Source organism: Triticum urartu, chromosome 2A, assembly GCF_056163025.1.
Source record: "Triticum urartu cultivar PI428250 chromosome 2A, HENAU_Tu73, whole genome shotgun sequence".
Lineage (NCBI taxonomy): Eukaryota > Viridiplantae > Streptophyta > Magnoliopsida > Poales > Poaceae > Triticum > Triticum urartu.
Window position 1 is genome coordinate 22,723,657 of NC_141874.1, and position 27,976 is coordinate 22,751,632.

General features: G+C 45.8%; 2 protein-coding genes across 2 annotated transcripts; both read left to right on the plus strand.

Moving 5' to 3' along the window:
- The first annotated feature begins 10,371 nt into the window (after positions 1–10,371).
- Positions 10,372–11,918, plus strand: LOC125540699 (uncharacterized). The gene is made up of 4 exons (XM_048704286.2): positions 10,372–10,728; positions 10,824–11,022; positions 11,151–11,348; positions 11,442–11,918. Exons 1-4 carry the CDS (start codon positions 10,427–10,429, stop codon positions 11,670–11,672), a joined length of 930 nt encoding a protein of 309 aa, XP_048560243.1. The 5' UTR covers positions 10,372–10,426; the 3' UTR covers positions 11,673–11,918.
- Positions 11,919–13,524: 1,606 nt separating this feature from the next.
- LOC125540698 (uncharacterized) lies at positions 13,525–27,929 on the plus strand. The gene is made up of 5 exons (XM_087542810.1): positions 13,525–13,869; positions 13,976–14,168; positions 14,243–14,307; positions 15,984–16,101; positions 27,684–27,929. The coding sequence occupies exons 1-5, from the start codon at positions 13,568–13,570 to the stop codon at positions 27,927–27,929; spliced, it is 924 nt and encodes a 307-aa protein (XP_087398936.1). The 5' UTR covers positions 13,525–13,567.
- The last annotated feature ends 47 nt before the right edge of the window (positions 27,930–27,976 follow it).

Below are 27,976 nucleotides of genomic sequence, written 5' to 3' on the forward strand. Positions count from 1 at the left end.
TCACATGATCACTTAGATGATTAGAGGGATGTCCATCTAAGTGGGAGTTCTTAAGTAATATGATTAATCGAACTTAAATTTATCATGAACTTAATCAGTCCTGATAGTATTTGCATATCTATATTGTAGATCAATTAATTGCTCGCGTATAGCTTCCCCGTTTTATTTATGATATGTTCCTGGAGAAAACTATGTTGAAAGATGTTAGTAGCAATGATGCGGACTAGCTCTGTGATCTGAGGATTATCCTCATTGCTGCACAGAATAATTATGTCCTTGATGCACCGCTAGGTGATGGAACTATTGCAGGAGCAGATACAGACGTTATGGACGTTTGGTAAAGCTCAGTATGATGACTACATGATAGTTTAGTGCACCATGCTTTACGGCTTAGAACCGGTACTTCAAAAATGTTTTGAACACCACAGAACATATAATATGTTCCAATAGCTGGAATTTGTATTTCAGACTCATGCCCGAGTCGAGAGGTATGAGACCTATGATAGTACTTTGCCTACAAGATGGAGGAGAATAGCTCAACTAGTGAGCATGTGCTCAAATTGTCTGGGTACTACAATTGCTTGAATCAAGTGGGAGTTAATCTTCCAAATAAGATAGTAATTGATAAAGTTCTCTAGTCACTATCACCAAGTTATTAGAACATAGTGATAAACTATAATATGCAAGGGATAAAGAAAGTATTTCCCAAGCTCTTCGCGATGCTGAAATCGACGAAGGTAGAGATCAAGAAATAGCATCAAGTGTTGATGGTTAACAAGACCACTAGTTTCAAGAAAAAGGGCAAAGGGAAAGAAAGAGGAACTTCAAAGAAGAATAGCAAGCAAGTTGCTGCTCCCATGAAGAAGCTCAAAGCTAGACCCAAGCCTGGAACTGAGTGCTTCTACTGCAAAGGAAATGGTCACTGGAAGTGGAACTACCCTAGATACTTGGCGGATAAGAAGGATGGCAAAGTGAACAAAAGTATATATTTGATATACATTTTATTGATGTGTACTTTACTAGTGTTTATAACAACACCTCCGTATTTGATATTGGTTCAGTTACTAAGAGTAGTAACTCGAAAGGGGAGTTGCAAAATAAACAGAGACTAGTTAAGGGTGAGGTGATGATGTGAGTTGGAAGTGATTCCAAGGTTGATAAGATCACCATCGCACACTCCCTTTACCTTAGGGATTAGTGTTGAACCTAAAATAAATGTTATTTGGTGTTTGCGTAGAGCATAATATGATTGGATCATGTTTATTGCAATATGGTTATTCATTTAAGTCAAGGATAATTGTTATTCTGTTTACATGAATAAAACCTTCTGAAGTCATACACCCAAGGTGAATGGTTTATTGAATCTCGATCGTAGTAATACACATATTCATAGTATTGAAGCCAAAAGATGCAAAGTTAATAATGATAGTGCAACTTATTGAAGGAAATATGCCCTAGAGGCAATAATAAAGTTATTATTTATTTCCTTATAATCATGATAAATGTTTATTATTCATGCTAGAATTGTATTAACCGGAAACATAATACATGTGTGAATACATAGACAAACAAAGTGTCACTAGTATGCCTCTACTTGAATAGCTCGTTAATCAAAGATGGTTATGTTTCCTGACCATGAACAATGAGTTGTTATTTGATTAACGAGGTCACATCATTAGTTGAATGATCTGATTGACATGACCCATTCCATTAGCTTAGCACCCGATCGTTTAGTATGTTGCTATTGCTTTCTTCATGACTTATACATGTTCCTATGACTATGAGATTATGCAACTCCCGTTTGCCGGAGGAACACTTTGTGTGCTACCAAACGTCGCAACGTAACTGGGTGATTATGAAGGAGCTCTACAGGTGTCTCCAAAGGTACATGTTGGGTTGGTGTATTTCGAGATTAGGATTTGTCACTCCGATTGTCGGAGAGGTATCTCTGGGCCCTCTCGGTAATGCACATCACATAAGCCTTGCAAGCATTGCAACTAATGAGTTAGCTGCGAGATGATGTATTACAGAACGAGTAAAGAGACTTGTCGGTAACGAGATTGAACTAGGTATTGAAATACCGACGATCGAATCTCGGGCAAGTAACATACCGATGACAAAGGGAACAACGTATGTTGTTATGCGGTCTGACCGATAAAGATCTTCGTAGAATATGTAGGAGCCAATATGGGCATCCGGGTCCCGCTATTGGTTATTGACCGGAGACGTGTCTCGGTCATGTCTACATTGTTCTCAAACCCGTAGGGTCCGCACGCTTAAGGTTACGATGACAGTTATATTATGAGTTTATACATTTTGATGTACCGAAGGTTGTTCGGAGTCCCGGATGTGATCACGGACATGACGAGGAGTCTCGAAATGGTCGAGATGTAAAGATTGATATATTGGAAGCCTATGTTTGGACATCGGAAGTGTTCCGGGTGAAATCGGGATTTTACCGGATTACCGGGAGGTTACCGGAACCCCCCGGGAGCCATATGGGCCTTCATGGGCCTTAGTGGAAAGGAGAAAGGGGCAGCCCAAGGTGGCCGCGCACCTCCCCCTCCCCTAGTCCTATTAGGACTAGGAGAAGGTGGCCGGCCCCCCTCTCCCTCTTTCCCCCCTTGGGAATCCGAGTTGGAATAGGATTGGGGGGGGGAGTCCTACTCCCGGAAGGAGTAGGACTCCTCCTGCGCCCTCCTCCTGGCCGGCGCCCCCTCCCCCCTTGGCTCCTTTATATACTGAGGGAGAGGCACCCCAGAAACACACAAGTTGATCCATGTGATCTATTCCTTAGCCGTGTGCGGTGCCCCCTGCCACCATATTCTTCGATAATACTGTAGCGGAGTTTAGGCGAAGCCCTGCTGCTGTAGTTCATCAAGATCGTCACCACGCCGTCGTGCTGATGGAACTCTTCCCCGACACTTTGCTGGATCGGAGTCCGGGGATCGTCATCGAGCTGAACGTGTGCTCGAACTCGGAGGTGCCGTAGTTTCGGTGCTTGATCGGTTGGATCGTGAAGACGTACGACTACTTCCTCTACGTCGTGTCAGCGCTTCCGCAGTCGGTCTGCGTTGGGTACGTAGACAATACTCTCCCCTCTCGTTGCTATGCATCACATGATCTTGCGTGTGGGTAGGAATTTTTTTTAAATTACTACGAAACCCAACACTTATATGTGACACCGCCGTTTAGGTCATATTGGTGTAAAGCGCATGAAGAAACTCCATGCTGATGGGCTTTTGGAATCACTTGATTATGAATCATTTGATGCCTCATGGGCAAGATGACTAAAACTCCATTCTCCGAAACAATGGAGCAAGCAACTGACTTATTGGAAATAATACATATTGATGTATGCAATCTGATGAGTGTTGAGGCTCGCGGCGGGTATCGTTATTTTCTGATCATCACAGATGATTTGAGCATATATGGGTACATCTACTTGATGAAACATAAGTCTGAAATATTTGAAAAGTTCAAAGAATTTCAGAGTGAAGTGGAAAATCATCGTAACAAGAAAATAAAGTTTCTGCGATCTGATCCTGGAGGAGAATATTTGAGTTACGAGTTTGGTCTTCATTTGAAACAATGCGGAATAGTTTCGCAACTCACGCCACCTGGAACACCAAAGCGTAATGGTGTGTTTGAACGTCATAACTTCACTTTATTAGATATGGTGCAATCTATGATGTCTCTTACCGATTTATCACTATCGTTTTTGGGTTATGCATTAGAGACAGCTGCATTCACGTTAAATAGGGCACCATCTAAATCCGTTGAGACGACACCATGTGAACTGTGGTTTAGCAAGAAACCTAAGCTATCATTTCTTATAGTTTGGGGCTATGATGCTTATGTGAAAAAGTTTCAACCTGATAAGCTCGAACCCAAATCGAAGAAATGCGTCTTCATAGGATACCCAAGGGAAACTGTTGGGTACACCTTCTATCACAGATCCGAAGGCAAGATATTCGTTGCTAAGAATGGATCCTTTCTAGAGAAGAAGTTTCTCTCGAAAGAAGTGATTGGGAGGAATGTAAAACTTGATGAGGTAATTGTACCTTCTCCCGAATTGGAAAGTAGTTCATCACATAAATCAGTTCTAGTGATTCCTACACCAATTAGTGAGGAAGTTAATGATGATGATCATGAAAGTTCAGATCAAGTTACTACCGAACCTCGTAGGTCAACCAGAATACGTTCCGCACCAGAGTGGTACGGTAATCCTGTTCTGGAGGTCATGTTACTTGACCATGACGAACCTACGAACTATGAGGAAGTGATGGTGAGCCCAGATTCCGCGAAATGGCTTGAAGCCATGAAATCTGAGATGAGATCCATGTATTAGAACAAATTATGGACTTTGATTGACTTGCCCGTTGATCGGTGAGCCATTAAGAATAAATGGATTTTCAAGAGGAAGACAAACACTAATAGTAGTGTTACTATCTACAAAGCTCGAATTGTCACAAAAGGTTTTCGACAAGTTCAAGATGTTCACTATGATGAGATTTTCTCACTCGTAGCGATGCTTAAGTCTGTCGGAATCATGTTAGAAATTGCCACATTTTATGAAATCAGGCAAATGGATGTCAAAACTGCATTCCTGAATGGATTTCTTAAAGAAGAGTTGTATATGATGCAACAAGAAGGTTTTGTCAATCCTAAAGGTGCTAACAGAGTGTGCAAGCTCCAGCGATCCATCTATGGACTGGTGCAAACATCTCGGAGTTGGAATATACGCTTTGATGAGTTGATCAAAGCATATAGTTTTATAAAGACTTGTGGTGAAGCCTGTATTTACTAGAAAGTGAGTGGGAGCACTACAACATTTCTGATAAGTATATGTGAATGACATATTGTTGATCGGAAATAATGTAGAATTTTCTGGAAAGCATAAAGGAGTGCTTGAAAGGAGTTTTTCAAAGAAAGACCTTGGTGAAGCTGCTTACATATTGAGCATCAAGATCTATAGAGATAGAACAAGATGCTTGATAAAAAAATTTAATGAGTACATACCTTGACAAGTTGTTGAAGTAGTTCAAAATGGAACAGTCAAAGAAGGAGTTCTTGCCTGTGTTGTAAGGTGTGAAGTTGAGTAAAGACTCAAAAACCCGACCACGGCAGAAAATAGAAAGAGAATGAAAAGTCATTCTCTATGCCTCATTCATAGGTTCTATAAAGTATGCTATGTTGTGTACCAGACCTATTGTGTACCTCACCATAAGTTTGGCCAGAGGGTACAATAGTGATCCAGGAGTGGATCACTGAACAGCGGTCAAAAATATCCTTAGTGGAATAAGGAAATGTTTCTCGGTTATGGAGGTGACAAAGAGTTCGTCGTAAAGAGTTACGTCGATGCAAGCTTTGACACCGATCTGGATGACTCTAAGTCTCGATCTAGATACATATCGAAAGTAGGAGCAATAAGCTAGAGTAGCTCCATGCAAAGCATTGTAGACATAGAAAAGTTGCAAAATACATATGGTTCTGAATGTGGCAGACCCGTTGACTAAATTTCTCTCACAAGCAAAACATGATCACTCTTTGGGTGTTAATCACATAGCGATGTGAACTAGATTATTGTCTCTAGTAAACCCTTTGGGTATTAGTCACATGGAGATGTGAACTAATCACATAAAGATGTGAACTATTGGTGTTAAATCACATGGCGATTTTAACTAGATTATTGACTCTAGTGCAAGTGGGAGACTGAAGGAAATATGCCCTAGAGGCAATAATAAAGTTGTTATTTATATTTCCTTATATCATGATAAATGTTTATTATTCACGCTAGAATTGTATTAACCGGAAACTTAGTACATGTGTGGATACATAGACAAAATAGAGTGTCCCTAGTATGCCTCTACTTGACTAGCTCGTTAATCAAAGATGGTTAAGTTTCCTGACCATAGACATGTGTTATCATTTGATGAATGGGATCACATCATTAGAGAATGATGTGATGGACAAGACCCATCCGTTAGCTTAGCATAAATGATTGTTTAGTTTTATTGATATTGCTTTCATCATGACTTATACATGTTCCCCTGACTATGAGATTATGCAACTCCCGAATACCGGAGGACCACCTTGTGTGCTATCAAACGTCACAACGTAACTTGGTGATTATAAAGATGCTCTACAGGTGTCTCCGATGGTGTTTGTTGAGTTGGCATAGATCGAGATTAGGATTTGTCACTCCCATTTTCGGAGAGGTATCTCCAAGCCCTCTCGGTAATGCACATCACTATAAGCCTTGCATGCAATGTGATTAATGAGTTAGTTGCGGGATGTTGCATTACGGAACGAGTAAAGAGACTTGCCAGTAACGAGATTGAACTAGGTATTGAGATACCGACAATCGGATCTCGGGCAAGTAACATACCGATGACAAAGGGAACAACGTATGTTGTTATGCGGTTTCACCGATAAAGATCTTCATAGCATATGTAGGAGCCAATATGAGCATCCAGGTTCCGCTATTGGTTATTGACCAGAGATGTGTCTCAGTCATGTCTACATAGTTCTCGAACTCGTAGGGTCCGCACGCTTAACGTTCGATGACGATTTGTATTATGAGTTATAAGATTTGATGACCGAAGTTTGTTCGGAGTCCCGGATGAGATCGGGGACATGATGAGGAGTCTCGAAATTGTCGAGACGTAATGATCGATATATTGGAAGGCTATATTCAGACATCGGAAAAGTTCCGAGTGATTCGGGTATTTTTCGGAGTACCGGAGAGTTACGGGAATTCGTATTGGGCCTTAATGGGCCATATGGGAAAGGAGAGAAAGGCCTCAAGGGTGGCCGCGCCCCTTTCCCATGGACTGGTCTGAATTGGACTAGGGAAAGGGGGCGCCCCCTTCCTTCCTTCTCCTTCTCCCTTCCCTTTTTTCCTATTCCATGTAGGAGGTGGAATCCTACTAGGACTAGGGAGTCCTAGTAGGACTCCACACTTTGGGTGTGCCCTATGAGGGCCGGCCTCCTCCTCCCTCCATCCTTTATATACGTGGCCAGGGGGCACCCCATAGACACACAAGTTGATCATTGATCTCTTAGCCGTGTGTGGTGCCCCCTCCACCATAATCCACCTCGGTCATATCGTTGTAGTGCTTAGGCGAAGCCCTGCGCCGGTAGCTTCATCATCATCGTCATCACGCCGTCGTGCTGACGAAGCTCTCCCTCGACACTCTGCTAGATCGTGATGTCGTGGGACGTCACCGAGCCGAACGTGTGCAGATCACGGAGGTGCTGTACTTTCGGTACTAGGATCGGTCAATCGTGAAGACGTACGACTACATCAACCGTATTGTCATAACGCTTCCGCTTACGGTCTACGAGGGTACGTGGACAACACTCTTCCCTCTCATTGCTATGCATCACCATGATCTTGCGTGCACGTAGGAAATTTTTGAAATTACTGTGTTCCCCAACAGGGCGAGCAAGGAGGCTCTGATGTAGGTGGGGCTGATGTATGGCCGACTGAAAGAGGCTTGTGGTGCCAGCGAGGCGTTGTAGACCAACGTCCGAGTAAGTACCATTGTGAGTATGAATTCCAGTCGAAGTTTTTTCTTTTTTCTGTGGTAGTCTTTGTCAGTGGGTTTGCACGGAGCACACCCACTGGGTGTTCATGATCCAGTGGGGGCACTTTGAGTGCACCTACTGGGTATAGTCTCTTGTTGACTGGATTCAATCGGCATTAGTCTTTGAACTTTTTGTGTTTTTCTGTCGCATTCACTAGGGGTCTAGCCAGGGCGTATCCGAGTGATTACGATCCAGTGGGGGCACACTGAGTGCACCCACTGGGTGTAGTCCCCAAGGCTACCATTGACTGGAGGTAGTCGGTGGTAGTCTTACAACTTGTAGTTGTTTCGCCCTGGGGCTGTTTACCATTTTTTTAGCTCAACACGAGTCACTTTTCAGTGGCAACATGTTGAGTGCATCCACTGGGTGTAGTCCCCGAGACTGCCATCGATTGCGGGCAATCGGTGGCGGTCTTTAGAATTGTTGCTGGGCATTCGGGGTGCCCAGCAACACTTGTATAATTCAAAAAGGCATTAGAAAGTTCTGTCCTCGACGCTTTGACAATTTTGCATATGTGGCTTCGGTCGGTGCTTCTGCTGGTATGGTTATTATTTGGAATTCTTCCTTTTTTGAGGGCAAATTAATTGAGGCCAAACCTTTTGGCATTATTGTGGAGTTTCTTTCCAAACATACATCTGAAGTTTGGAAACTAGTGACCGTTTATGGCCCTTGTCAGAGTCCTGCACGTGATGAGTTTGTGCAGTGGTTATATAATCTGGACATTAATTGTGATGACAAATGGCTTCTTTTGGGTGATTTTAACTTTATGAGGTCACTTGAAAACCGTAACTTGCCTGGTGGTAATGTCAACGACATTTTTTGTTCAATGAAATCATAGGTCACTTGGGTCTTATCGAGCTACCAATTAAGGGAAGGCAATTCACTTGGTCTAATATGCAGTCTCAGCCCCTTCTTGAACAAATTGACTGGTTCTTCACTTCGGTTGCTTGGACCTCCGACCATCCTAACACTTTGGTTTTGCCTCTTGCCCGATCGGCATCAGATCATGTTCCTTGTGTTGTCACAATTGCCACGGCAATCCCCAAGGCTAGAGTTTTTCGCTTTGAAAATTACTGGGTTGACTTACCTGGCTTTCATGAGTGTGTTGCACAGGTTTGGGACAGCACGGCGCGTAAATCTACAGCTGCTTTAACGATATCTGCTAAGTTCAAAGCGCTTAGACATGCATTAAAGCAATGGCACAGTTAAGGCGCTAATTTCTGATTGTAACAAAGTCATTCTGTACTTTGATGAGCTGGAGGAGATCCGGCCATTAAGTTGGCCTGAATTCAATTTCAGACGAATAGTTAAGTTGCATCTGCAAGATATTTTGCACTGGCAATATGTTTATTGGAAACAACGTTGCACAATCCGAAGCATTAAGGTTGGGGAGGAAAATTCAAAAAAAAATTCACGCTATGGCCACCGAAAGATATCGAAGGAATACGATTTCTTCAATCCACATAAATGGTGACTTAATATATAGTCGAAGTTCACACATCACCACTAGAGAACTACAAGACAACACATAATCGAACATCAATTCTTATTACGAAGTCAAATGAATTGTATCAAACGGCTTTGTCCCATGTACTCAAGTGTGAAATGAGTTAATCACAAGTCACAAACACAAGCATGTCCAGAGCTTATGGATGTGAGTAGCAACCTGAGCGCGCCTAGAAAGCACAAATAAAACAAAAAGCACCAACTACTACTAAACAGCAACTAACGTAATTCCGAGTGTAATTCTATTTGTTTATTATAATTTCATTTGTTTCACTCCTACAAAAACTGCATACTGAGTACTTCCTCAGCTCCAAAACTTGCGATTATTCAGAGTGTAATTCTTGGTTGGTGTTTATTCTAATAAAATATAATACACAACGTATTCTAGAATGCAGAGAGTATACAGAAAGAGATACTATCAAATATACGGTATAGTCAAGAGAGGTGAGCATCAAACTAAAAAAAAGAAACTAGTTAAATTAGTCCTCCTAGAAATACTCTTCACTCGCGAGAAGCATGAAGTCAACATCGAGAAGTCAACATGTTACTAGTCCAAGTTACTCACCACTATGACCAGCCTTAGGCCATGTATAGTGGGAGTACTCGTCTATCAATGAGATAGACATCAAACACAAGAAGGACACTAATAATTAAACTAGTTCTCCTAAATATTCTCTTCGCTCGGATGGAACATGGCCATCATCAACAGAGAGAAGGTAGTCAACAGGTTCCATGCAATTTATGGATTGGAATGACGCAAGTTGTCCTGTATATCGGTTACCGTAAATAGGCCACTCTTAGGTCAATTTATGGATTGGAATGGTGCAATTTATGAACATGGCCGATCTCAGTATCGACTTATCAAGAAAACTATTAGATCAGCTAGTAGTACTAGTGTGTTGGCTACGTATGGTTCGCGAAGTCGCAATTACTATCTCTGTCCTAATTTATTGGTCCCTTTTATATTTTGTGTCAAATTTTAACTATAGATTTGACTAGCAGAATATTAATGCATGTCACAAAAAAATATGTTGTTGAATTCATATTTGACTATACTTTTCAATGATATTATTTTTATTGTGTATACCTTATATTTATTTTGCTAACTACTCGGGGAGCTAAGTCAGACTAAGAAAAATAGCTACTGGTGCAGCTTGTGTGCACATATGGAAAAATGAATGGTAAGTAATGCAGAATTTACCAGCTCTCTAGGTATATGCGTGCAGCCCCCGGCCTATAAATTACCCCTACCACTATCCATCTTCTCACCCAATACCCACAAGAACCTCTAGCTACCGTAGCTTAGTTGAGCTTCCTAGCTGTAGCCATGGCCAAGTATTTCCAGAGTGCTCCTGTTAGCAATGAAGCACTGAAGCACAAGGAGATTCTCTTGGACGGCCTGTACATGCACCAGGACCTTGACGGATCACCAAATCAGAACCAGAAAACTATAGTGAATCCTAACCTCCCTCTGCAGTTCGGCTGCACCGTGGCTAATGACTGGATCATATATGATGGCCTTGGCCCCGATAAGAAGCTTGTTGCACGCGCACAAGGGCCACATATGGGGGCAGGTATAACCAAAGGAAGCTGGTTCATATGTTTCAACATGGTGTTCGTCGATGAGAGGTACATTAGTTCATTTTTGTAACATTTTAAGTACATATGTGTATTTTCCGAGTGATACCAAATTTGGATGTATATGCACTCCGTTGTTGCGATAGGTTTGCGGGTTCCAGCCTTAAGGTGCTCGGACATTTTGAAGAGCCGGTAGAAGGTGAGTGGGCAATCCTTGGTGGGACAGGAGAGTTTGCCTATGCACAAGGTGTGGTGACCTTCAAGAAAGTCCAGGACGGAAGCACTAGGGTCAGACAGCTTCAGATACGTGCCATCTGCCTCAGCTTTCCATCGTCACTTTCAATGGTACAATCTTTTTTTTTTCTAGTTCAGTCATGCAAACGCACACCCTAGCATGCACTCCGTATTACATAGTGTGTGTATACTATAGATATAAGGGCAGTGCTAATACACAATAGGAATAACTTATGCAGCCTACGAAGATGGGGCCATGGGGTGGAAATGGAGGCTCCATTCAAGACATCACCACCGGAACCCCGATGCGCCTGCAAAGTGTGACACTCAGCAGTGAGAGCAGCTGGATTGTCTCTCTTGCATTTACTTATATTGACAAACTTGGGAAGAGGCGCAACGAAGGTCCCTGGGGTCCTGACAAAGGGAACAGTCAAACTGTGAGTTCACTTTAGAGATCAATTTGCCTTCTGATGCATACTCGTACGTCTCCTCAAGAGTTAATGTGGTTTCTTATCTTCTATTGACTACAGATCGAGTTCGGACCTAAAGAATATGTGACGGAAATATCAGGGACAATTGACAATGTCATATCGTCACTTGTTATCACGACAAACATGAAAAAGTATGGGCCGTTTGGGCATGAGAAGGGCAATCGTTTCAGCGCCGCCGTGCCAGAAAACACATGTGTTGTGGGATTCTTTGCCAGGACTGGGAATGCTCTTGATGCCGTTGGTGTTTACCATGGCCCCATCATGGTTTGAATGGGATTCATTGGCATTTTGCTTTAGTGTTTGGCAATCTCATGCTAGTTTATTTCAAGGAAAAGTGTGTTAGTTTCACCATTTGTTTTTCAATAATAACATGGCTAGGGTCCTCCGTACGTGTATGATCCAAGTCGCTCTAGTGCGAGAGTACTTTGTTTAATTTGTCGCCTACTATATTCTATCTGCAATAAATAAAGTGATGCAAGATTGTTTTCTAGTGAAATAATGAAACTGATATGCTCACGGATTTATTGTGCACATGGATACATTTTTATTCCCTCGTCCTAGGAACTCAAAGAGAGCACTCCATCATGGAATGAAATGTAGGTTAATTCAATGTGTCCTGCGGAGTGGGAATCTGATCTTAGAATGATCAATTTTCTACTGCATGTGTACAAATTAACTTGTTATCACAAAGCATATTACACAAATATTGTGCATATAATTATATACAATGGCCAAAGTCATGAGTCATGTGCAAATATTTTTGTAGAGAAAAAGGTACCCCGGTTATATGAAAGAAGCCATCACCTACAAAAGGTCCACCTCATGCACATAAAAAGGAAGAAAAGCACTCCCAACACTCCACCAATAGGTGAACAAAAGATAATGGAAAACACAAGTAGTAGAGACCATTACTGACAGAGCTTATGGGCTGTCAAGGCAGCCATAATGGGGCAATCCCAAAGTGAAAAGAACTTGTATTTCATTCAGAAGCTATTCCAGTGCATCTCTGTTTGATGTCGTCCATCATTTTGTGTCCTCCTTCACCAAGACAGAAATCCACAATCAATACAATGAAAAAAATATGGCAAATATAAAACACCATGCTCTACTTTAGACACATAAATGGTGACTTAATATACAGTCGAAGTTCACACATCACCACCAGAGAACTACAAGACAACACATAATCGAACATCAATTCTTATTACGAAGTCAAATGAATTGTATCAAACGGCTTTGTCCCATGTACTCAAGTGTGAAATGAGTTAATCACAAGTCACAAACACAAGCATGTCCAGAGCTTATGGATGTGAGTAGCAACCTGAGCGCGCCTAGAAAGCACAAATAAAACAAAAAGCACCAACTACTACTAAACAGCAACTAACGTAATTCCGAGTGTAATTCTATTTGTTTATTATAATTTCATTTGTTTCACTCCTACAAAAACTGCATACTGAGTACTTCCTCAGCTCCAAAACTTGCGATTATTCAGAGTGTAATTCTTGGTTGGTGTTTATTCTAATAAAATATAATACACAATGTATTCTAGAATGCAGAGAGTATACAGAAAGAGATACTATCAAATATACGGTATAGTCAAGAGAGGTGAGCATCAAACTAAAAAAAAGAAACTAGTTAAATTAGTCCTCCTAGAAATACTCTTCACTCGCGAGAAGCATGAAGTCAACATCGAGAAGGCGATCAACGGGTTCCATGTAATAAATGTGGCATCGCCAACGTCAATAGAGTATCGAGTAGCCTTAAAAACTGCATACTCTCTCCAGTATAATCGCAAGTTTGATGGATCCAATGGGCGATAGGTTGCTAGTGGTGCAACTTGTGTACATGCATGGACTACTAAATTATGTACCTTGTGTAATTACCCAGGAGCTAGATCAGATTATGTAGTAAAAAATAGCTAGTTGGTGCAACTTGTGTGCATGTATGGACTACTTGCAAATACGCGGGAGGCTAAATTGGAATATGTGGATTTTTTACCTAAGTAATACTAGCACTGATGCAACTTGTGTACATACATAATAGATACTAGAAATACACGGATGCAGCTCCGGCCTATAAATTACCCCTACGGCTCTATCCATTTACCCACCCACACACAAGACAAGAGCCTCTAGATAGCGTAGTTAAGCTTCCTTGTTGTAGCCATGGCTAAGTATTTACAGAGTGCTCCTGTTAGCCAGGAAGTATTACAGCACAAGGAGTTCCTCTTGGACGGCTTGTTCATGGAGCAGCGCTCCCAAGGAGTACCGAATCCGAACGAGGCCTTCATAGTGAACCCAGGCCTTCCTATGCAGTTTGGCATCACCGCGGTTACTGATTATGAAATATATGATGGCATTGGCCCTGACAAGAAGCTTGTTGCACGCGCACAGGGGTCAAGTATGGGGGTTGGTTCAACTGAAGGAACCTGGTCCTTTTGTTTCAACATGGTGTTCGTCGATGAGAGGTATGCGCCAATTCCAAGCTCATCTGTTTGAACATTTTGTGCGTGCGTGCGTGCGTGCGTGCGTGTGATGCATGGACTAATAAGTATATCAACTCCATTTGTTCAGGTTACGTGGTTCCAGCCTTAAGGTGCTTGGAAATTGTGGCTTGCCACTAGAAGGTGAATGGGCAATCCTGGGTGGGACGGGTGAGTTTGCCTATGCACAAGGTGTTGTCACCTTCAAGCCTACTACGCACAAGTTGTTCAAGGAGCTTCAGATCCGTGCCTTGTGCCTCAACTTCTCATCGTCCCTTTCAGTGGTATATACTTATACTTTTTGTTTGCAGTTCATACATGGATCTGAGAGAATTTCTAAAACACATTAGCAACGCAGCCTGTAAAGATGGGGCCATGGGGCGAAAATGGAGGTTTCCCTCAAGTCATGACCGCAGGAAAGCCGTTGTGTGAGCCCTGGATTACAAGTCCAATCGTGAACCCTTCTCTGTTCCCTCTCGCGTCGCCTCGCGCGCAACCGTGAGGGAACCCTAGCCGCCGCCGCCGGGTCTCCCCCCTCTACTCTCCTCCTCCCTCGCCACCGCCCGAGGGCGCGGCCTGGCGAACCCCGGTCGTCGTCGCCGGCGGCGGGGTTCCTTGTCTCCTCGCACGGCGGCTTCGGCTCGGGATGCGGCGGCCGGTCGGGGACGCAGCGCTTGGCGTCGGGCGCGGCGGCGTGGCTGCTCATCGGCGTTGAGGTGTGGCGGCGGTGCAAGCTGGCGACGGGACAGGCGGCGCGGTGGTGGCGCGCTCGTGCTGGCCGGGGATGGCGTGGGTGTCTCTGGCGGCGGCGCTCAGATCTGGTCGCCACGAGGCGCGGTCGGGGGCTCTCTAGGCTGCGGGTGGCCGCCCTCTGCCGTGCTGGTGGGGGGTGGCGGCGCTGCAGTGCGGGTGCTGCAGGCCAACGGGTGGTGACGGCGCGGCGGCGCGTCCGGATCCGCCCCTGACGCTGCGGGCTGCGGGCGGCCCTTTCGCCGGAGCGCGATGGTGAGGGGGCGGCGCGGCGGCGGTGGAGATGGGCGACCCTCGTCTAGGCAGGCCCTTGCGCCTGGACGGCGGTGCTCGGCGCGGGAGGGCCTCCCTGGTGAGATTCCTAGGCTACGGCGGCGGGTCGATTTGGTTTCCCTCCTCGGCGGGCGCGCGTTTGCAGATGGCCTCGCGGAGATATGTGCTAGCTACCATGGTGGGGCGTCACGGGGGCGCCCGCGGGGGAGCTAGGTAGGAGGGACGGGTGGCCTCAATGCAGTCGCGCCACCTGTCGCCGGCACAGTTTGCTGGCCCGGATGCATCCGCTCCTCCTTCTCCTCCTTTCCTCGTGCTCGGCGGGGAGCTCGGTTGGAGGGATGTGTGGCCTCGATGCGGTCGCGTCACCTGTCGCTGGCACGGGATGTGCCGGTCCGGATTCGTCCGCTCCCCTTTCTCCCCCGTTCCTCGGCCGCGGACGGGTTGGCGTAGGTCTTCCAGCAGAGCGTCTGCGGGTGGATCTGTCGGTCGAGGGCTGTCGGTTGGTCCAAAGCCGGGGCCTTTGTGTAGGTCTCGGGGTTGTCTGGTTGCAGGGCGGCGGTTCTGGCGGCGGGAGGCGCGGCGTTTGCGGGCGGAGCGTGCGTCTCAGGTGCGGGCAGGCATCCATGGCCTCGCGGGTGGCGTGGTTGCGGGTGGTTGACGGAGTTAGGGTGCGACGGTGGGGTGTGGGCGTCAGGGTACACCACTTGCCCAGTCCTCTGACTGGCCGACGGTGGCAGCGGCAATTGACGCCATACCCTTTCTGAAGGCTCCGTCGCGGCGTTCCCACTCTTACCGCCTTGCTCCAGGTGAAAACCTGATCTTCACGGATCGGGCGGTGGCGACTATCCATGGTTGTACCTTTCTTGGAGGCATCGCTTTGGAGGCCTGGCTTCATTGTTGTCCGGTTCACCTCTCTATTGTTGCCGGTGGGGTGGTGTGTCGGTGTCCCGTACCTTTGTATCTTGTCTTGGGTGTGTGCGTTGTGTGTATTGTTCGGTCTATCGGTTGTAATCGATGTGGTGCTTTACATATAAAACGGTGGAAACTTTTTCGTCAAAGCGGTTGTGTCTAAAAAGTATGAGAATAAACAGTGGCTCACGCATCTTTTCGCTTGAGTTTTCTTATGTCGACAAACTTGGGAAGGTGCGCTTTGAAGGTCCATGGGGTGGCAGCAGCGGAGGGAACTATCAGACTGTGAGCTTATTTGAGATTCCTTATTTTTCTTTTGTCATATATGAATGGCCAATGATGTGGTTTAATTTATTTCCTTATATGCTGTTTTTTCTTTGCAGATTGACATTAGTAGAAAACCGGCCTTTTGTCCCGGTTCATAAGGGCCTTTAGTCCCGGTTCCCGAACCGGGACTAAAGGGTCGTTATTAATACCCTCACCCTTTAGTCCCCGGTTCAAACCAGAACCGGGACAGATGGGGCTCCACGTGGGCGCTGCCGGCAGCCTAGGCAGGGGGGCCTTTGGTCCCGGTTCAAGACATAAACCGGGACCAAAAGGCTTCCACGCGTCAGCAGCTGGCTGGAGCTGAGGTTTTTCTTTTTTTAAAAAAAAGTGGCTGTTTTAGGGGTTTAGGGGGTTATTTTTAGGTTGTTATTAGCTAGCTAATAGAGAGAAGTGTCCTCTCTTATGTCCGTGCTTGGTCGACGCTACATACTATACATACGTATAGAGAGGACTAGGCACGCTAACTAGCTAGTAAGCAAACGAAGGAAACAGAAGATCGTCATGGACATATATGCATACAGAGAGAAGTGATATCGACCACCTCTCCTTCTCCGAGAGATTGGTCGAACAACAAGTTCTCGTATATCTATCGTCCGACACTACCGGCTACATATATACAATAATTATCTCTTACAAATATAATCTCCTACATTATGGACGCATGGTCCACATAGTATTCTCCGTCTTCAGCGATCACGTGGTCAAGAAAGAATGCCGCCAATTCCTCTTGAATTGCTCGCATGCGATCTGGTTCCAGGAGTTCATCCCGCTACCGAAACATCTAATTTGAAGAAGGGGGTCAATACACACACACACACACACACACACACACATATATATATATATATATATATATATATATGAATGAATGGAACTCAACACAAATGATGGTAATAAACAAAAATTGTGAATATTATTTCTTACGCACTTCATATTGTTTGTCAGAGTAGCCCCGCTCACAGGTCGTGTGGCGGATGGACTCGCAGATGTAGTATCCACAGAAATCATTCCCTTGTTCCTGCCACAACCACTTTACAAGAAATAGAGGTCAATCAAACAGATAAGCAAGAATGCCAAATGGTATTGATGAAACTAGCGCTTGAATCAATAGCTAGGAGACGCGCGGAACATGGTACTATATGTACTTACTTTCGGGTATCTAAATTGCAGCTCCTTCGGGAGTCCCGGGGATTTTGTGCTGAATTTTCTCCAAACCCTGCCAGACAAAAAAAAACAATTACTTGATATCAGGAAATGAACAAATTTGCTGATATGGTGGATAATGATCGATTTAACTTACTTCTTGAGGATTAAAGTCATGTCCGCATACTCCTGGGGATCTTTTCGTCTCGAGTCCAAGACAGTTACTACTCCCTGCTCAAGCCTAATCTCCAGGAGAATATAGTGGAAACTGCGCACGCATGCATAACTCATCAATTACATTACTATAACCTGGACTAATATATAAGGGAAACCGAATATGCACAAGACAGCACTGACTTGAAGTTGTAAGGAAAGAGTATTATATCTTTGTGTTCATTTATTTTGAATGATTGTAGCAAGTTGGCCTCGGTTTCTGCGGCATGATCTTTAACCTGAACTGCATCTATGAGATTTGTGTTAATGAACCCAATATCACCGATTTGTCTTTTCTTCAATTCGGCGATCTTCAATCTGCATAATATAGTGAGGATAATTATAAATACATGCAATGAAAGAGCTGAGCTATACAGAAAGACTTAATGACAGAAGTAGTAGTACTTACAGACAGTAGCAGGTGACCGTTGCTTTATCGAGGGCCAATTGATTGAAAAACTGATAGAACTCCTCAAATGGAATAGGCAACAGTTCAATTCCAACGAGGTCATGCTCCGGTTTAACTCTCGCATACAAAGTACTCCTCCCTCCAGACTCTCTGCAGATTTTCAAGTACCAATCATGCAATCTTCGCATCATCGTTGTTAGAGATTTTTCATCTTTGACGGGAGGCTTCCCGTACTCGTATCTGTGTATCTGCACATCCAGGAAATCATAATGTACAGCGTCGGGCAGGTAATCGTCAAGATTGTTATAACCGGGCACCATCCTCGGATCGACGCTAGGCACCTTGAGCGGGGGGCACGATTGCTTTGCTTGTTCGCCGAGCTGGGCAATTTGTTTCCCAGCTCGTCGTTCTTTCATCCTTTGATCACTGACAGTACTTCCCGACCGCTCCGCTTCGGCCCATGTCTTTGAAATAATGCGCTCATAGTTGCCTTTCGGCGGAGACTTGGGTGGTTTTGCCAGGGCAGCCAGAGTGCGCTTCACTTTCACTGGATCTAGCTTCTCCTTCGGAGGTGGATTTCTCTTTGCTTTCAACCCTTGAAACCAGTCATCCACCTCGGTTTGCACGATCCTCGCGTTCTCCTCCAGGGTCCTCTCGTATGATAACTTCTCTGGAGTCTTCAGAGAAAGACCGAATCTGTATTTCCTCCCGCCTCTGGCTGTAGTGCTAGACGCCGGCAGAGCAGACGGAGCGGCAGTCTTCTTGACTTGCTTACGAGGCGGAGGAGAAGGACTACGACGCGCCGGAGCAGCTGCCGAAGCGGCGGCGGGTCCCTTCCGCCCTTGCTGACAAGGCGGAGAAGGAGGAGGCTGGCTGCTCGGGCGTGCCGGCGCAGGCGGAGAAGGAGGCGGAGTGCCGCCACGCGCCGGAGAAGGAGCCGGCCGAGGGCCCTGACCGTCACTCGTCGGAGGAGGAGGCGGTGGAGGAGGCGGAGTGCCCTGACTCGCCGGAGGAGGAGGAGGAGGTGGAGGCGTCCAGTTTGGAAGGTTGATGAGCTCCTTCCGCCATAGGCATGGAGTCTTCAGAGCAGAACCCAGCCGAGTCTCCCCTTCTCCGGTAGGGTGGTCAAGCGGGAGGTCCTCAAATCCCTCCGTTATTTCATCCACCATCACCTTAGCATATCCTTCTGGAATCGGCTGGCAGTGAAAAGTTGCGTCGGGTTCATTAGGAAAAACAGAGCCAACAGCCGCCTTGACCTTCATATTCATCCATTGCGTCATAAGGTGGCAAATTTGAGCCTCCGTGATAGCATCCACGGGATAGCTGGCAGGAGCCGTCAAGACAAGCTCCGGCTAAAGCAGCTCGGTGGAAGCCACGCTGCTTCTCCGCTGAGATGGCGGGGTAGCTTCAGGGGAAGCTTCGGCACTTCGTTTGCTGCGATTTGCTTCTCGTTCCTCTATCCCGAGTACCCTTACTTTAAGCGCCTACAGTTCGGACTGCTGCACTTTCTTCCTCCTCTCCTGGCTTTTGTAACCGCCTGCGTCCGGAAACCCAGCCTTCCACGGAATGGAGCCTGGCGTGCCTCGTGTCCGTCCAGGGTGCTCAGGATTTCCGAGGGCCTTTCTGAGCTCGTCGTTCTCTCTGTCTGGAAGGAACGTCCCTTTCTGCGCTGCAGCGATATAGTACCAAAGCTTCTTCAAGGGTATGTCAAGTTGCTCATCCGTCCAAATGCACTTCCCTGTTACAGGGTCCAAGGTTCCGCCAGCCCCGAAGAACCAAGTCCGGCAACGGTCTGGCCAGCTCATTGTTTCTGGTTCAATCCCTTTATCAAGCAGATCCTTCTCAGCCTTGGCCCACTTAGGCCGGGCTACGAGGCAGCCACCTGACCCCGTGCGATGGTGAAGCTTCTTCTTCACAGCATTTTTCTTGTTTGTCACCGACATCTTCTAACTCTTTTCCAATGTCTTGTAGGCCACAAATGCAGGCCAGTCATCTCTGATCTTCTCATATATGCCCTTGAATTCTGGTGTCTCATTTTTCTCGACAAACCTATTCAGGTCATTCTTCCACCTCCTGAATAGGTCTGCCATCCTCTTAAGAGCAAAAGACTTGATTAATCGCTCTTTAACTGGCTTCTCCGGATCATCCTCTGGCGGTAGGGTGAAATTTGTCTTCAGCTCAGTCCAAAGATCATTTTTCTGCATATCATTGACGTAAGACACCTCAGGGTCTTCTGTAGCCGGCTTGAACCATTGCTGGATGCTGATCGGGATCTTGTCCCTAACCAAAACCCCGCACTGAGCAACAAATGCCTTCTTTGTTCGGATGGGTTCAATAGGTTGGCCGTCAGGCGCGATTGCTATGATCTCAAACCTTTCATCAGAGCTTAACTTTTTCTTCGGGCCTCGTCTCTTTACCTCAGTTGTGCTCGATCCGGAGGGCTAGAAAAAAGAGCAAAGACTTAATTAATATGTGTACATACCAAAACAATGAATGCATCAATTAGCTAGTCAGCACAGGCTTAACTATATATATACCTGGCCGGACTCGGTTCGGTCACCGGAGCCGTCATCACGGTCTCCTTCTTGCACCGGCATTGGGTCACCAGAGCCATCCTCACGTTCTTCTTCTTGCACCAGCATTAGGTCACCAGAGCCAGCTTCTTCACCCTCTCCTTCCACAGTACCATCGGTGTCGTTGAGATACAACGAGACGACATCACTTCCTTGCGCGATTATGTCCCTCAATATCGCTTCGTTTGCTTCGTCTCGGGCAGTGTCCATAGTTTCTACAAATATTTACAACATGGCAATTATTATTCAAACATGACAAATGGATATATTAGTGGCAAACATAGAACTAGCTAGCTAATCATATAGTAAGGAATCATATATATTAATTAGTGGCCTCGACGCTGCTTCTCTAGGGTGGGGTGGCCTCGACAACGCTTCAAGGGTTTGGGGTGGCCTCGAGAGAGTTTGTCGGGTAGGGGCGCGGCGGGAGGGGGTAGGAGACCGACATCGTTTTTTTCTAGGGTTTGGGTGTCCTCGAGAGTTTTGGTCGAGCGAGAGGGTCGGGGGGTGCTCCCGTGGTATAAGTTATTATCACAGTCGAGAGGGGGTATATATATCGACCGCCCCTCATGTCGAAGTTATCCGAGGGGTATATCGACCCCGCCTCGTGTTGAAGTTATCGGGAGAGGGAATAGAGGAGAAGAAGAAAGGAATAGAGGAGAAGATCGAAGAAAAAAAAGAAGAAGAAAAAAGAGGAGAAGAAGAAAAAATAGAAATTTCTATTTTTTTCTTCTTCTCCTCTATTCCTTTCTTCTTCTCCTCTTCTTTTTCTTCTTTTTTCCTCTTCTTATTTATTTCTCCTCGTCTTCCTCTCCTCTTCTTCTTTCTTCCCCTTCTTATTTTCTTCTTTCCTATCCTTCTTTTTCTTCTAAATTTTAGCATATTCTAAATTTTCTTCTAACTTCCTATATATGAACAAAAAACTTTCTATGAACAAAAAACTTTATATATATATATGAACAAAATTTCTATGAACAAAAAAAATAAACTAACCACATACACATATACATACACATATACATTATACATAGACATTTACATACACATATACATACACATACACATATACATTATACATACACTATACATACACATATGAAAAAAAATAAACTAAAAAAATTAAGGGCAGGGGCGGCGGCCGCGAAGGGCAGGGGCGGCGCGCGGCGGCCGCGCAGGGCAGGGGCGGCGCGCGGCGGCCGCGCAGGGCAGGGGCGGCGCGCGGCGGCAGCGAAGGGCAGGGGCGGCGGCGCGATGGCAACGCGCGGCGGCGTCGGCGGCCACTACAGGGGGAGGAGCAGGGGAACGGGGCGGCGCTCACCGCGAGGTGGCGTCGGCGACGAGGAAGGCTCGGGGACGGCGGAGGCGCGCGCGCTCGGGGGCGATGGCAGGGGTGCGCGGGCTCGGGGACGACGTCGGCGATGGCGACGGCGAGGCACGGGCGATGGCGACGGCGCGGTCGGGGGCGACGGCAGGGGCGGCGGACGGCGGCGGGGCAGCCTAGCGGCGTCGATGTGCTCGGCATCGTTGGGCGGGCCTGGGGGCAACTGGCGATGAGTTCGTCAAATTTTCCTAAGTGCTACTTATATACCCAGGCCTTTAGTCCCGGTTGGTGCCACCAACCGGGACCAAAGGCCTCTTTTCAGCAGCCCAAAGGGCGGGAAGCGGCAGCCTTTGGTCCCGGTTGGTGGCACCAACCGGGACTAAAGAGGGGCATTGGTCCCGGTTTGTGGCTTGGTCCCGGTTCGTCCCACCAACCGGGACCAATGGCCTTGTGCTGCCCCGCGCCCAAAAGTTTAGTCCCACCTCGCTAGTTGAGAGGGCTCAGGAGTGGTTTTATAAGCGCTGTTGCGCCCACCCTCTTGAGCTCCTCTCAACTGCAGGCTTTCGGGCCTAATCTGTCACTGCAATGCCTGTGGGCCTACTGGGCCTGCTGCGGGCCTAAATCCTGGCCCAAGGTTGGGTTTCTAGTCGTATTCAGGCCGTGGTGGCCCAGTAGGTGGCATTTTTTTGCTATTTTTTTCATTTCTACTTAGAACTAAATACTTATAGTTTTGTAGTGATTTCTTTTTTATTTTATGTCACAAAAATTATAAACTTTCTCTTAGTGCAATTAGTTTTAAAATTAGAATAGTTTAAATTTGAATTTTTTAAAATTTGTGTGAATCACTAGTTTATGAATAACTTTACAATAAAAATTGATTTTTGAGTCATTGTTTTTCCTGCTATTTAATATTACTGTGTTTTATCATTATACTCAATTTGGTAATTTTAATTAGTCATAACCAATATTATCGGCATTTTTTTCACTTTGAGAGGAGCTCAACAACGCAGAGAGGGACGGACTTTTGTTTTTGTTTTGCTTTCTTATTATTTATTTTATTTTGTTTTTTGCTTTATTTTTTAATTCTTTTTGCTTTTAGGTCAGCAAAATTATAAACTTTTTGTTAGTGCCATTAGTTTTAGAAAAATTATAAACTCAAATTCGAATAGTTAAAAAGTTGGCATAGCATACTCGTCTGTTACAAATTTGGCATGGTATCATCATAATAGTTGCGGGAGAAAGTCTTCACTTTTTCTTCGCTTGTGTCATTTGCTTATTGCGCCGTAACCATGGATAATCTTCATCTTTATCAGGACGCTTGGGTCAGCCTTGACATTGAAGGGAGGAATTTCATGAAACCTTTCATAATCTTCAGACATGTCTGTCTTGCCCTCCACTCCCAGGATGTCCCTTTTTCCTGAAAGAACTATGTGGCACTTTGGCTCATCGTATGATGTATTCGTTTCCTTATCTTTTCTTTTTCTCGGTCTGGTAGACATGTCCTTCACATAGATAACCTGTGCCACATCATTGGCTAGGATGAACGGTTCGTCAGTGTACCCAAGATTTTTCAGATCGACTGTTGTCATTCCGTACTGTGGGTCTACATGTACCCCGCCTTCTGACAGATTGACCCATTTGCACTTAAACAAAGGGACCTTAAAATCTTGTCCGTAGTCAAGTTCCCATATGTCCACTATGTAACCATAATATGTGTCCTTTCCCTTCTCGGTTGTTGCATCAAAGCGGACACCGCTGTTTTTGTTGGTGCTCTTTTGATCTTGGTCAATCGTGTAAAATGTATTCCCATTTATCTCGTATCCTTTGTAAATCAATACAGTCAAAGATGGTCCCCTGGACAACAAGTACAACTCATCACAAACAGTGTTGTCACCTCTGAGACATGCTTCCAACCAACTGCTGAAAGTCCTAATGTGTTCACATGTAATCCAGTCGTCGCACTGCTTCGGGTGTTTGGAGCGCAGCCTGTTCTTGTGTTCATCGACATACGGGGTCACCAAGGTAGAGTTCTATAGAACTGTGTAGTGTGCTTGAGACCAAGAATGCCCGTCCCTGCATATTATTGAGTCCGCTCCTAGCGTGCCTTTTCCAGTCAGTCTCCCCTCATACCGCGATTTAGGGAGACCTATCTTCTTAAGGCCAGGAATGAAGTCAACACAAAACCCGATGACATCCTCTGTTTGATGGCCCATGGAGATGCTTCCTTCTGGCCTAGCGCGGTTACAGACATATTTCTTTAGGACTCCCATGAACCTCTCAAAGGGGAACATATTGTGTAGAAATACGGGCCCCAGAACGACAATCTCGTCGACTAGATGAACTAGGACATGCGTCATGATATTGAAGAAGGATGGTGGGAACACCAGCTCGAAACTGACAAGATATTGCGCCACATCACTCCTTAGCCTTGGTACCATTTCTGGATCGATCACCTTCTGAGAGATTGCATTGAGAAATGCACATAGCTTCACAATGGCTAATCGAACATTTTCCGGTAGAAGCCCCCTCAATGCAACCGGAAGCAGTTGCGTCATAATCACGTGGCTGTCATGAGACTTTAGGTTCTGGAACTTTTTCTCTGGGATATTTATTATTCCCTTTATATTCGACGAGAAGCCAGTCGGGACCTCATACTGAGCAGGCATTCAAAGAAGATTTCTTTCTCATCTTTCGTAAGAGCGTAGCTGGCAGGACCTTCATACTGCTTCTGAGGCATGCCGTCTTTTTCGTGCAAACGTTGCAGGTCCTCCCGTGCCTCAGGTGTATCTTTTGTCTTTCCATACATGCCCAAGAAGCCTAGCAGGTTCACGCAAAGGTTCTTCGTCACGTGCATCACGTCGATTGAAGAGCGGACCTCTAGGTCTTTCCAGTAGGGTAGGTCCCAAAATATAGATTTCTTCTTCCACATGGGTGCGTGTCCCTCAGCGTCATTTGGAACAGCCACTGCGCCGGGACCATTTTCAAAGATTACGTAGTGTAAATCATTGACCATAGCAAGTACGTGATCACCGGTACGCATGGCGGACTTCTTCCGGTGATCTGCCTCGCCTTTGAAATGCTTGCCTTTCTTTCGACATTGATGGTTGGTCGGAAGAAATCGACGATGGCCCAGGTACACATTCTTCCTGCATTTGTCCAGGTACATACTTTCAGTGTCATCTAAACAGTGTGTGCATGCGTGGTATCCTTTGTTTGTTTGTCCTGAAAGGTTACTGAGAGCGGGCCAATCGTTGATGGTCACGAACAGCAACGCCTTTAGGTTAAATTCCTCCTATCCGTGCTCATCCCACGTACGTACACCGTTTCCATTCCACAGCTGTAAAAGTTCTTCAACTAATGGCCTTAGGTACACATCAATGTCGTTGCAGGGTTGCTTAGGGCCTTGGATGAGAATTGGCATCATAATGAACTTCCGCTTCATGCACATCCAAGGAGGAAGGTTATACATACATAGAGTGACCAGCCAGGTGCTGTGATTGCTGCTCTGCTCCCCGAATGGATTAATGCCATCCGCGCTTAAAGCAAACCATACGTTGCTTGGGTCCTTTGCAAACTCATCCCAGTACTTTCTCACGATTTTTCTCCACTGCGACCCGTCAGCGGGTGCTCTCAACTTCCCGTCTTTCTTACGGTCCTCACTGTGCCATCGCATCGACTTGGCATGCTTTCCGTTTCTAAACAGACGTTTCAACCGTGGTATTATAGGAGCATACCACATCACCTTCGCAGGAACCCTCTTCCTGTGGGGCTCGCCGTGAACATCACCAGGGTCATCTCATCTGATCTTATACCGCAATGCACCGCATACGGGGCATGCGTTCAGATCCTTGTATGCACCGCGGTATAGGATGCAGTCATTAGGGCATGCATGTATCTTCTCCACCTCCAATCCTAGAGGGCATACGACCTTCTTTACTGCGTATGTACTGTCGGGCAATTCGTTATCCTTTGGAAGCTTCTTCTTCAATATTTTCAGTAGCTTCTCAAATCCTTTGTCAGGCACAGCATTCTCTGCCTTCCACTGCAGCAATTCCAGTACGGTACCGAGCTTTGTGTTTCCATCTTCGCAATTGGGGTACAACCCTTTTTTGTGATCCTCTAACATGCGATCGAACTTCAGCTTCTCCTTTTGACTTTCGCATTGCGTCCTTGCATCGACAATGACCCGGCGGAGATCATCATCATCGGGCACATCGTCTGGTTCCTCTTGATCTTCAGCAGCTTCACCCGTTGCAGCATCATTGGGCACATCGTCTGGTTCCTCTTGATCTTCACCAGCTCCCCCCGTTGCAGCATCACGGTATTCAGGGGGCACGTAGTTGTCATCGTACTCTTCTTCTTCGTCGTCTTCCATCATAACCCCTATTTCTCCGTGCCTCATCCAAACATTATAGTGTGGCATGAAACCCTTGTAAAGCAGGTGGGTTTGAAGGATTTTCTGGTCAGAGTAAGACTTCGTATTCCCACAATCAGGGCATGGACAACACATAAAACCATTCTGCTTGTTTGCCTCAGCCGCATCGAGAAACTCATGCACGCCCTTAATGTACTCGGAGGTGTGTCTGTCACCGTACATCCATTGCCGGTTCATCTGCGTGCATTATATATAATTAAGTGTCCAAATTAATAGAAGTTCATCATCACATTAAAAGCAAAGTACATGCATAGTTCTCATCTAACAACATATAGCTCTCCAGAGCATCTAATTAATTAAACCATACATTGAAACTATGTAAAACATTTTAATGCGAAAACAAAGGCGATCATAATCGCAACCAAGGTAACAATTGTTCCAACGGCATAATGATACCAAGCCTCGGTATGGATGGCATATTTTCTAATCTTTCTAATCTTCAAGCGCATTGCATCCATCTTGATCTTGTGATCATCGACGACATCCGCAACATGCAACTCCAATATCATCTTCTCCTCCTCAATTTTTTTTATCTTTTCCTTCAAGAAATTGTTTTCTTCTTCAACTAAATTTAACCTCTCGATAATAGGGTCGGTTGGAATTTCCGGTTCACATACATCCTAGATAAATAAAATCTATGTCACGTTGGTCCGCATAATTTTCATAAACAATAAATGAACCAATAGTTATAAAGATTAATATATATACCACATCCGAATCATAGACAGGACGAGGGCCGACGGGGGCGGATACCAAAACCATCGCACTATATAAGATGCAATAATAAAAGTAAGAAAATGATACAAGTATCTATCTAAACATACAAGTAACAATATTTTTCCTTTCAGAAAGAAGATCAAAACAAGAGGCTCACCACGGTGGTGTCGGTGATGAGATCGGCGCGGGTGATCGACGGCGGTGAAGACGGGGGTGGGGCGTGACGGACCGCTAAATCTAGACAAATCTCGAGAAAAATGGAGCTTTGAGGTCGAGCTTCGAGAGGAGAAAGCTTAACTAGTGTGGCTCGGGCATTTCATCGAACACCTCATGTGCATAGGAGGTGAGCTAGAGCACCACAAACCCCTCCCCTCGCCGGCCCAGAAAAACAGAGCACTGGAGTGCTCTGCTCGCGGGCGAGGGTATATATAGGCAGCACTATTGGTCCCGGTTCGTCGCATAAACCGGGACTAAAGGGGAGCCTTTGGTCCCGGTTCAGGCCACCAACCGGGACCAATGGTGGTGGGCCAGGAGCCAGGCCCATTGGTCCCGGTTCGTCCCACCAACCGGGACCAAAAGGTCCAGACGAACCGGGACCAATGGCCCACGTGGCCCGGCCGGCCCCCTGGGCTCACGAACCGGGACAAATGCCTCCATTGGTCCCGGTTCTAGACTGAACCGGGACTAATGGGCTGCCCCGGCCTGAACTGTTGCCCCCTTTTTTACTAGTGTGAGCTAGGCCCTAAAGAGTTTGTGAAGCAAATATCTGGGACAATTGACAACCTTGTGACTGAAACTGTTATAACTTCTCTTGTTCTCGTCACCAACATCAGAAAGTATGGGCCTTACGGAAGTGTGCAGGGCACAAGTTTTGATGCCATGGTGCCGGCAAATACATGTGTTGTGGGCTTCTTTGGCAGATCTAGTGGTGCACTTGATGCAATTCGCATTTACCATGGTCCCATCGCAGTTTAGAGAAGGATTCATGTTTGTCCATTATGTTATTTATTTGAAGGCCGCGC